The sequence below is a fragment of the Lytechinus variegatus genome, chromosome 1 (assembly GCF_018143015.1).
Source record: "Lytechinus variegatus isolate NC3 chromosome 1, Lvar_3.0, whole genome shotgun sequence".
Lineage (NCBI taxonomy): Eukaryota > Metazoa > Echinodermata > Echinoidea > Temnopleuroida > Toxopneustidae > Lytechinus > Lytechinus variegatus.
Window position 1 is genome coordinate 63,261,808 of NC_054740.1, and position 12,221 is coordinate 63,274,028.

At 35.0% G+C, this 12,221-nt stretch overlaps 1 protein-coding gene across 7 annotated transcripts in view; it reads right to left on the reverse strand.

Annotated features, from left to right (window-relative positions):
- Positions 1-6,803: 6,803 nt before the first annotated feature.
- LOC121419399 (transmembrane and coiled-coil domains protein 2-like) overlaps positions 6,804-12,221 on the reverse strand; it is an 87,403-nt gene continuing 81,985 nt past the window's right edge. For 6 of the 7 annotated variants that reach the window (XM_041613878.1, XM_041613863.1, XM_041613857.1 and 3 more), the window contains 5 exons: positions 11,238-11,313; positions 9,760-9,958; positions 9,013-9,234; positions 8,128-8,306; positions 6,804-7,404 (listed from right to left, as the gene is read on the reverse strand). In XM_041613878.1, the coding sequence (XP_041469812.1) occupies positions 7,272-7,404; positions 8,128-8,306; positions 9,013-9,234; positions 9,760-9,958; positions 11,238-11,313 (809 nt within the window). In that variant the 3' untranslated portion in view covers positions 6,804-7,271. The remainder of the gene's footprint in view (positions 7,405-8,127; positions 8,307-9,012; positions 9,235-9,759; positions 9,959-11,237; positions 11,314-12,221) is intronic. The other variant, XM_041613870.1, reaches the window with a different exon arrangement.

Here is a 12,221-nt window from a genome sequence, read left to right on the forward strand (position 1 = left end):
CAGCTACAGGTGGTAATGAATTCCACAGCCTGATAGCTTTAACAGCATATTGTAAGGAACTTTGATCAGGGAAGGTTTAATTGGATATTGCAAGGAAATTTTAACAGGAATTGTAAGATTTACAATGTATTGCAAGGATTAAAGAAAAGTTTTAATGCCAATGGGATTTTTTTTTCATTCAAATAATTTTTTTTGTTGGTATTGACTTCCCCCTTTAAGTATTGTTACATTATATTTGGTTAGTGTTGAGAAAAGAATTTTTAGAAAAAGAATTCTTACCGTCCTTGAAAAACTGTCAAGTCCTGACTTTTTTCTAGGCATGAAAATGAGGCCTAGAATTGCAAAAAAAAAAAGAGTGTGAAGTTCCGGTATTTCCGAATGACCCCCCCCCCCCCCCTTGTACCAGATTGAATGATATACTTTAAACCAAAATGGTCAAATTTGTCCATTACCTTTTCCTTTTAAAGTCTGTGGAGTCCAGGAATTGAATAGTCATAGATTTCTTCACTTTTTTTTGCTCAGAAAGTGCAAGAACCTTGATTGAAGCCTTGCATTTTTTATATGAAAATAAAACAAATATGTGTATTTTCAAGGAAAATGGTGTAAAATTATGAAAACTAAAATGCCTCCCACCCCCTACACACACACACCCTCACACATCCCAACCAACCATTGAAATGAAAACAAAGAATAAGACAGAAAATACTTCAGATTACAACTTGGATAATTGATCATTTTTCAATGTTGCCTTGGCAAATTCTCTTTCAAATTTTATTATTTGATATTTTCTCACAACAATGCTCATATCACAGACAATCAAAGTGTTTAAAAGAGTAAGATTTAGTTTAATTTCAAATACCCTTACCACAATAGAAAGGGAACATACAACAATTATTTCATGAATAAAAACAGTTCATTCCATAACAAAGAAAACTATGAATGAAATTTTGAACTAACATTGCATGAAGATGAGGAAGATATGATATGTATTAGCTGATCAATTCATATGCCTTTTTTTCATACGAGAGGTGATGAAAGCAATTTTGCGTATATGCATGATGGAAGAAGAACCATAGAATCAATTCTTGCTAAAGCCATATGTTGTCCTTTATATTTTAATGGTATTTTCATAAATCCAAGTTACTTGTCTAAAGTAAGCATGTAATGCACAATTTGTCCAATTTTCCCCCGGATTGTAGATTAATTTCAAATACTCATGCTTTATGAGTAAAAGGAATAAAATTTTGCCATTTTAAGACAATACAATTTCACTGAACTTTCTAAAGACAAGTGCCTTGTATATTCACCTTTTTTTCTTTGATGATACAAGCTTGACACTCCTGTTTAAAGTTCACGTTAATTCACTACAAACCTTTTCGGTGGGGGGGTCACAAAAAGTTGAGTCTGACTTAAAGTCATACTTAGTGTCAATGTGCCCAAAATTTACACACAATCCCCTAGATTAATACATAGTACAATGCATTCTATAGGCATGACCTGACTGACCAATGCAGAGATGCATCACAAGTAACTGAAGAGAATTTAAGTGTGATTTTAAGTCAAACTTATATCTTTCTGAAACCCCTCCCTGGTGATTCAATTGGAGACAGCATACTGTCGAGGGTTGCTTCTATTTATTCGTACAAATATTCAGGTCACTAAATAATAATTATAAATCTCGATACATATTCAACACTGAAATAGCGATATAAGTCATAAAGCATCTACATGAAACATCCCGTACACAACCTACTGAAAGAAGAGCTTTTTTTTCATACAAGCAGATGTGATGCATCCCATACCTCAAAGTGCAAAAATTAAGTCAAAATTATCACAATTCAATGGAATGTACAAAAATATGTATATATACTTGCAATATATATAAAGACCAAGGAATAGTACTCCAAAAAATGAACATATTCAATTATCCTTTTGCATATAAACTCTTTTCTACATTATAAAAAGCATTGCAGTGGAGAAACATATATTTAACTCTCATAGATGAACACAAATTTGCACATAATTGAACAACAAATCATACATCCATTTGCACAAAATCAATAACATTTTTGTTAAAAGAAGCATTATATAGATATTCTAAACGAGCTAGACTCTGCAATATAAGGTGGGGAGGAAGGCTTCAGATTAAAAAGATTTTTTGGGGGGAAAGCTTTGGTATTTTCAAGTTATTATTAGAGGAGCTTTTAATGATTTTCACAGAGTAAGTTTCCCTAAGCCAATCAGAAGCAAGGATTCATTTTAGCTTGTAACACTTGTTGGTGAAAATCACACAAAACATTTCAGTTTTAAAACACTCCCCATTTTTTAGACAGGTGTTAACTGCCTATTGTCTCTCAGCAAACAACAAGTCACCAGTTTTGACAATAAAATCCTTTGAACACTTAGAGAATTGATAGTAACTTTTAAAGTCAAATTAAACACACACAACTGGACACACACAGACACATAATATATAGGACACCCAATGTATTTTCAGCATAAATATTTGTACTGAACCCTCTCCACCAATTCAGTGAGAGATTTGGAACATTACCGAGGCCATAGGACAACGTTGTAAATATACTGATGTTCAAAAAGTACAAGAAATGGTTTAAGGACATACGATTCAAAGCTTTCATGTGCATAAACCATATTTTCCTAATCACAGTTTTTTTATTCAGTGCCATTTTGAGACCACAGACTTGTGCCCCCCCCCCTGCCCCTGAAAATAAATGATATAAAATGCCATAGATAGACCTTCACTTCATCATCAGGATTTGTTGACCATGAGGAGCGGGGATAATGCCTTACCATATGTGGTAGGATATTGAATATATCATCAAAATCTTTCCATCCTAGTTGATAGACAGCACCCTTTTCTGGACTTTCCTGTTCTGGATAAGAACCTAAAATGGCGTGAAGTTGTCCACAAAATCTGACAATACAGTCATACAAGTGTTGATGATCACCTGTATAGAAGGGACATCAATCTGTATCATTTGATTTCCCTTGATTTATATTCCCATTCAAAGATGTACAGCAGAAACATGTTCATTAAAAGCCTCCTCATGAAAATAGCTTTTCTTGTTTCCCTTGGGTGTTCTTTGTAGCCTGGGTGGAGTGTATTCACTACAAAACGTGGATTTTGGTGATTACTCCCTGTAGAATGTCTGATGACCTTTTTCTTTAATGCAGCTTTTATTTTAAACTCTCATGAAACATTGGATGATAAGAAATTAATATATTCCCTTTCTCAAAGGTGATCTACAAAATACAGTCAACCCTGTCTATAAAGAGCTCAAAAGAGTGACAAGAATTGCTGTCTTCGTGGATGTGTTCCCTTCATACAGGTGTTTAAGCTGATTTGACAGGAACCTCTTCATAAAGACCACTTTAATGCCTCCCTTAGTGGTATTTATAGACAGGTTCACTGCATTCAAATATCTAATAAAAAGTGATTCCCAAACATAAAGAAATTAAGGAATTTTGTTTTCAATAGAAACATGTAGTATAGTAGCCTCTTGATTAAACACACGTCTTTCCTTCCATTGTTCATCTTTATAGACAGGTTTCAATGTAATTCTTTCAGAGACAGATGGGCATTAAACATCATTTATCAAAAAATTGAAAATAAAAATAAAAGATAATTGATGAGGAAGCTACAAACCAACATTAAACTCGATTGTTATACTCTCACTTTACTGTAATTTCAGCCTCTGTTTAGGAATGAATTGAAAATAGACAAATTTTTGGCTTATAAATTAAAATCGAAAGCTATCTATGTTGCCATACTTTACGACAGTCAAACTCTTGGATGATTTAATTGACTTAACAGATTTTGAGAGTGCTCCAAAATTTCACACACATAAAGTCATAAATATAGGTAGAATGATTAATTATGAAATGTACTTTAATTATTTGTGGAATATGTGTTTATCATTAAAAATACTCCTCACACTTTGAAATATCTGAGGCTTTATATAGTGCTTAATTTATATTAGATGCAAAAAATAATGAAAAAAAAAATCCTTTTTGACAGAAATTAGGATCTTTACAGGGGATGTTTGAAAATGAAACTACTCAGATGATTGATTTTTATAATTGTTCCTTGGCAAAGGAATGAAAATAAAAAGGAAATTTACGCGTGCCTTTGATTTTGAGGGTGTGATTTGGTATTGAAAAGAAATTTCCTCTCTTATTGTGTAATAAACCACTTTTCAAATCTTAACCTTCAACTGAGAAATACTTCATATTAAAACATTCAAATACATTGCAACATATTTTGAAGAAAAAAAGTAAAAGAATTCAGAGGTTTTGATAAAATCTATACACTAAATTAGCAATGGCAGTATCACTAAAACGGTCATGTAAAATACTTAAAGAATTCATTCATAATGTCTGAGTGAAAAATCTACAAGTTTGTTCCACAAGTTCTTGTGTATTTCTCTAATGACTTTTCTAGTATCTGGCACAATCATTAATTCATTACAAAGCTATATGTGGAACCTTTTTATTTTGTCTGGTGATATAATTATTAATTCATTACAAGGCTATATGTGGAACCTTTTTTTTTTAGTATCTGGTGAAATAATTATTAATTCATTACAAGGCTATATGTGGAACCTTTTTTTTTTAGTGTCTGGTGAAATCATTATTAATACATTACAAGGCTATATGTGGAACCTTTTTTTAGTATCTGGTGAAATCATTATTAATTCATTACAAGGCTATATATGGAACCTTTTTAGGTGTCCAGTGCAATCATTATTAATTCATTACAAGGCTTTATGTGAAAACCTTTTCTTAATGAGACAAATATAAACATAGATTAACAGTCTAAGAAAACTAACCGAAGTTTGAAGTGATCAATGATCTAGCCACGAGAGAGTTTAATATCATTTTTTTTAATATGATAAAATAAGTACAGAAGTGTTGGAAGAATTAGAGTGGAACAACTGCCTTTCTGCCCCACCTAAACATATGGCCAAGACTCATAATACATTGTAATGAATCTTCTGAATACCAATGTAGAATAGTGGGTTATATCACTACTAACTTCTAAATTTTAAAAATCTACACAATATATATATATGCCAAATACTTTGAATATGGAAGAAGTTGACCAAGGAACAACAAAAGTGTGCAAACATTTAAAAGTGAAGTATCAGAAGGCTTTCCACAAGAATATTTCATTCGTGTGACAATGTACCACCATTTAATGAAGAAGACAAATGTTAAAAGTCATTATCTAATTAATCCCCTTTCAAGTACATCTGCCTGTATTATTACATGGGAGAGAAGGGAGCGAATTAGAGCAAAGGTTTGTGTATGGGAGTTATAAGAGTGAATGAGATTGGTTCCTTGTGTTCACTTTACCAGGCTTGTTCAGACATTTATATTTGCATAAAACATGAACAGGTTCTGTCACATCGTTTTGTGCGAGCACTCGCAACAAAATTTTGAATATGTTCGAAACTTTTCTGCAGGCAAATCAGACTTGCGTGCGCCCATACGGGCAACGGCATCCGAGAAACATGCGAGATGGTGTCAATGCAGGTGACCTGCTGGTAGCAAAAATAGTCACACGCAAGTCAAATGCAAGGCTTGCTGGAAACGATGTGAAAGGGCCGTAAGTATTTACGATCAGTGATTAGAAGTAGAATATAATGACCGTTCATGGTTTTTGAGATGAGCATCCACATCTACTAGTATATCATTTTGCTAGGGCACTTAGTATAACTATGCACATTTGTTATCTTTGAAACAGTCCACGCATATTCAACTATTCCTTCTGTTTCTGTTTATGGTAAACACCAAGCTGGTATATAACCAATTACCTAGGAAACATTTTACGTCTAGGTTAATCAGTCATAGTGGCTGTCCTTGGGTGCCAGAGGTACCTCTTTGTGGACTGTTCTTACTACTACCCTCTCCAGTGTGTATAATATGCATACGAACAACCTTACAAAACCAACCATTCTTTAATAACACACCGATGGGTATGACACAAGTAAAACGTTAATAGATTGTCAAATTTGAGATTCCATGACATAGATTTATACAGGATAAAAAGTTACATCTCCATTTCTTTTATCGTTTAATTCCATTCCATATAAATGTTTAATTTCCTTTATTTTTCTATTAATACTTCTCTTTATATTGCACTTCCCACCATCAAACTTCCGTAACAATTCCAAATAATCTAGTCATACATTCCAATAACATAAATCTTGGTCTTCTCAATATAAGTATTATATACATATAATATGTATGCTCTAAAGGAAGAAATAAGGAACAGGGACTTAACCCTATAAGGCCCAGAGGGGGAGATTGCGCCCCCCTCTACATTTTTCACGATAAATCCGCCGCACAAAATTTTTCAACTGCGCCGCACACTGACTTTTTACTTTCAAATCTCCCACAAATTTTGGGACAAAATTTGTAATGCCTGGGTACGTGGTCACAAAATTACGTGACATTATATAAGTGCATGCCAGACCCAAAACTGCTCAAAAACGTGAATTCATGTACAAATCCAATGCAAGAGGATTTAAATTATAATTTACAGTGAAACCCTTCGATGAAATACAAATTAACGTTTGTTACAGCAAACAAAATTTTTCAATACAAGTATTTAGCATTGATGAAACAATATATGCAGGAGAGATAAATTCCAATTTCTGCACTTGACACAGATGGTAGTCTAATCACAAGATGCAATATTGTAGTCCCAGACACTCACAATGGTGAAGTAAGTAATGTCCTCTTTGCAGACTCCAACAATGCAGCAAATGGCAACATTCAGCTTAACAACATTCTGGAAAATGAGATGATTTGTCTATGAGTTTGGTTAGATCCTAAGTGATTATTATTGACAGGACTCCCTCTCTCTGTAGAGTCTTGAATCAGCAATTAAGTTGCCTGGTTTCAAACTATTTCAAGAGAAAATCTGCAAGACCAACGGTCCCAACAATAAATAATTGTAAAGACGTACAATAAATGCCATCCTCAGGAAAATGAACATATCTGGTTTGGAGAAGAGGAGGACTTCATATCCTTTTCTTATTCCACTTCCGTTCCTGTCACTCGGGTTTCAGGATGCATTTTGATATTCATCTTCAGTCCCATGTATCAATGCAGACGGTGGGGGACTCCATGCAGTCAAATTCTTAGTCCCACTAAATCAGAATTGTGCATGGGAAGGACAAGGATATGTCCATCAGTCTCATTTATTAGAAATAACGTGGCTGGGATGGAATGATGATTGCGTGTCACCGAGTCTGGAAGGGCAGATAATGTATATAGTTTTGAGCAAAGTTCCGCCGTGCACCGTCGATAATCTCCCTCTGTTGCCAGAGATAGAAGAGCCCTGCACCGATGAATATTGTGACTAAAAGACGAGACCTGAATCACAAACACACACACAAAAAAAAGTAAATAGACATAAGATGATCAAATTCAGTCTAGTGCAGACATCCTTGCTATACTTAGCCTCACCTACGTCCAAGGGAGGGGGGGGTACGAAAACTTATTATGGTGACATAAGTTTTGCTCCTCCATTGAAATAAAAAGATATCAATTATCATATGAACCATCCCTCTTTTCTACCCTTCCTCCCAACTTGTTTTTCTTTTTCTCTTCTTTTGGTTTTCACTACTGGTACTTAAAAAAATCACAGGGTGGGGGGGCGAGGGGAAGGGGGAGTGAGGTGTTGGATGCCACCCTGCCCTTCTAACACTGCATTGATGATCATAGTAGCTTATAAGTAACCTTAGATACATTATTTTCATATTTCATTTCATTAACTGTCTCATACTTTCAACATAGATTGGAATAAATCAAATGAACTTAATTAGCATTGAAATGAAAATCAGTGAACTGCTATGTGTTTCTACTCTAACAAATGGGTAATTCCACTAAAAAAAGCATTTTTTTTTGTACACCTAACCCACCCCAATTTTGTCCATTCTTATTTCACTTGAAATGCTTAAGCCATGGTAATTTGAGAGCATTATAAATTGTTTATAAGAAACATATAAAAACAGACACTGATCACTTCATACTCTATAGAATTAACCAAATAACTGAATTAGCAACAAAATAGTCCAAGGGCAATAATTATCTTACTTGGTTTGTACTAATGGAGAGACGAGATTGACAGCGTTGGATAAAATGACAAGAATGACGGCTAGTATAAGCAGTATGACGTTGATGAACTTTGAGAGCAATGCCCTCGCGTTGGCGTTCTCGTAACCTTCTAACGTGATGACTTGCTGATGCTGTTGCGCAAGCTCAATTTTGGATATCTGTTGGCAGGAAGTAAGAAATCTCTTTTCAATGAAATTCATGATCTGTAAAACTGGTATAGTTGAAGTGAGAGATAAAAGCTCTCAAAGTAATTGATGAAATGTGTGTTTGATCTACAGAAATTAAAGATCTTAACGTGCAGCTCCTGAATGTTAGTATATTTGTAAATGAAATATTTGAAAAATATACACACATATTTCCACACAAAAATCAAAATCTGTTTCTCAGATATTTTCAATTATTCTGAGCCAACTTTGCTCCAATGTGTGATCATTCACATAGCCCTATGCCAAAGATAACTATGGCTAGAGTATGGAATCTCACAGTTTTTAATGATTAATTCAAGAAAACAGATTGGTTAAACATACAAAGCACCCATATTCAAACTACTGAAACCTAACCTTTCCTTACCATTTTTAGGTGGAAAAAAAAATCTTAATTTCCTAATGTATTCCCACCTACTTGCTTCATACACAAAAAAAGGCTATTGTGCTTCCAAAAACTAGAACAGGGGCCTGTTGCCTAAAGAGTTGTAATCAATCGCAACTTGATTTTCTTCAAATCAACAGCGCGTATTTGGGACTTGCAATTGATTTTTTAAATTGCGTTTAAATGCAACTCTTTCTGCAACAGTCCCCTGGCCTTTATAACTAGTGACATTGGTCTATAAGAGGAGGGGGGGAGATAAATCATTTGTAAATATACCCTTGTTTGACACTGCTCAACAGAGTCGATATAATCTCTACTCCTCTCTTCCATACGATACTCTAATCTCTCCTGAACGGAGCTAAGCTCCTGTTGGAGGTTACTCATTGCGTGCGTGTGGAGATCAGTCAAATCGGTGAGCTGTTCTTCCAATCTCTCTGCCCTATACCGTTCCTCTTGCAGAGTTTGGTTGAAGTACTGTAATTGATGCTGTAACTGGTTCTATTCGGTGAGAAGTTGAATCAATGTTGATACATGCAAAGCACTCAGAAAGGCATGAAATGCAACGAAGTGTTTTTAACATATTTCAAATGTGACCACGTATAAAGAGAAATGAAAATGTGAGTTAAAACATTTTATGTAAACTTGGAATGCAGATTTTGAAAAAAACTGTGAGACCTGTATATAAAGGCAACTCAAGGAAGACCCAAAATACAGTCTTTATAAGCAGGTAGTGTTAATGAACAGAACCCAGGAGAAAACTATTCGAAGCAAACAAACTTTGTGGTCTTAACAAACAGATGGTCCTTCGTATTTATTCACGAGGTCACTAATAAAAGCTAATACCTGTCTGGTTAATATAAAGACCAAATCTGTATAGAACATCTCCATTTGGTTCCCCTTTCATGATTTTCCCGACCACACGCATGTATTCCAAGAAGCTGTCCATAAAGACAATCTGCTCATAATCAAACTACTATTCTAACTCCATTGGATGGGTTTTATACACAGGTTTGACCATCTTACCTGTAAATCTTCTATATTCTGTTGAAGTCTGGAGTGGGAAGCTGTTAACTCATGGACGGTTCTTTGGAGTTTGTTAACAGCTCCTGCCAGCGGATGCTCAACATCATCCTCACCTAGCAACGGATGCCCGTTATTGTTGGGTCCTGATCCAGAGGTCAGGCTGTAGGTCTCTTCTCCATCACTTGCCGACCTCGGTCTTCTAGGTCAGAGAAAAGGTTCATAAGGAAACAGGATTTATAATTCTAACACAATCAAAGTTTCACCGAACCCCTGAAGGCCATATATATATATATATTTGGTTTATATCCATCATCAGTATGAAACACAGCAGATGGGGAGAATATGATTGAATAACAAGGAGGAATCTCAGTCTTTAAATGAGATCAAAGTATTGTTCATTATTCATAAAATATAATGAAGGTGAACGATCCCTCCGTGCATGAACACCGTCATTAAAGAACAAACAATACATCCATGCCTTTGATTTTAGCTCTGCTCTTTGTATGATTTACGGCTCATCTTCTTGGCTTTTGACGGCATACGTCAGGATTCATGCCATTTTTGCCAAATTTTGTGATGTTGTTTAAAATTAACTAAGGCCTCTTGAAATCTTTAAACCAATGACCAGTTGTGATTATGCATGTGCTGAATTGGAACTCTGCCCATTCCCCCTTTCTCATCTTGAATACATGTACTTTAAGCGTACGGGAGATCGGGGTTAGTTGGAACGTGGGGTAAGTTGAAACATTGTAATTTTCTTTAACGTATTGCATGAATTTATTTTACAGGGGTTAAAGAAAATTACAATGTTTCAACTTACCCCGTGTTCCAACTAACCCAGATCTCCCCTACATGTGCATTACTTTCACAATCTTTAATCCAAACATCTCTTTTGGTTTCACTGTCATTGATATTTGACATGTGTGCCCCTGTTATAGTAATTGTCTTCCATATCAGGGGCAAATCCAGGATTTTCCAAAGGGGGGGGGCAAATTTTTCGGAGGAAAATTTTGACAAGCCAAAAAAAAAGGGTTTTCAACCACAAATTGATTATATTTCGAACCAAAAAAAATTAGACAAGCAAAAAAAAGAGGTTTTCAATTTCAAAAGGGGGGGCACACCTCGGTTTCAACGTCATTTTTACATAACAAATTTAATTTCAAAAGGGGGGGGGGGCACGTGCCCCCTGTGCCCCCGCCTGGATCTGCGCCTGTTCGATATCAAAGGTCATGTATATATGGCGGGTAATTCTTGCACTTCAATGACAAGTGAAAGTGTCTCAAAACATAAGAAATTGATTCCAACATATCTAAATGTCTCACGCTCTCCACCACGCCAAGCCACCATCCCGACCCTCTCCCCACTTGGTCACTCTTTTCATAGAATAAGTTGTTTGTGTCGGCAGGCATCATTGAGAACATGAGTTTACTATTCTAATAAATCATTAGCAAAACATTATACTAACAAAGAAAACTTACAATGCATCCACAGGCATGGGTGCAAACCAGCTACTTTTGGACTTATTATTCATGGAGTTTTGATCATCATCGTCATCTAAAAACAAGATCAAGACAGACATGGAAAAACTGTTAATAATATTGCTCAAGATTTACGAAGAGATTTTTCAAATACTTTTTTCTGTAATATGCAAAATTATGACTTTAAAATGGTATGGGGCCAACTATTATCAGCTTTATCTTAACGGAAATTATAAAAAAATTAAAGTATCTAATCAAAGTTTCAGTGTTTATCTAAAAGTACAGTTTCAAACATATCTTGATTGTGTGTTTGCATTTATTGGAATTCCCTTTCTCAAAAGTGTAATATTCCTCAAAGTCGCATCTCGTTATATTCACAGGATTATTTTTATTTTCATAAGTAACATTAACTAGATGCAGATATAACTATCTTCAGTCCAGGAAAGTTTTCCATAGGTTTTTTTTTGTAAGGTTGACCAGTAACCTGTTCTTGTTGATTCATAGATACCAAAAATATTCGCTGATGTATCTGAAACGTGAGGCTGATTTTCTTAAATTTTGATCTATAATAAACTTTTGCATAAAGATGCTTTGATATTTAAAGCCTCTCTTTAGCTTTGAAAACTTGACTCCATATTCACTCGATATGGTGGATTTAGTGGCGGCTGGGCTTAATAACAAATTTGGCTTATTAACAAATAATTTGGCATATTCGATGGCACTGGTTGTGGCTGACAGAACCACTTCTGACTGTTCTTGATTTAAAACCTGCGCACTTGTAATCTTGTTATGTTGGATGATACTTTAGTTCATATTACAGACCCTTAACCAGAGATTTAGACAGACCGTAACAACAAAAATGTACAAATCTGATGTCAACATCAGCTAAGGGAAACCAGTCACCAGTTATAACAGTTTACCATTAGGAGATCATTTCATCAAGATTTGTTATCAGACTAGTCAGAAAACTTTCTTTGATTTCCA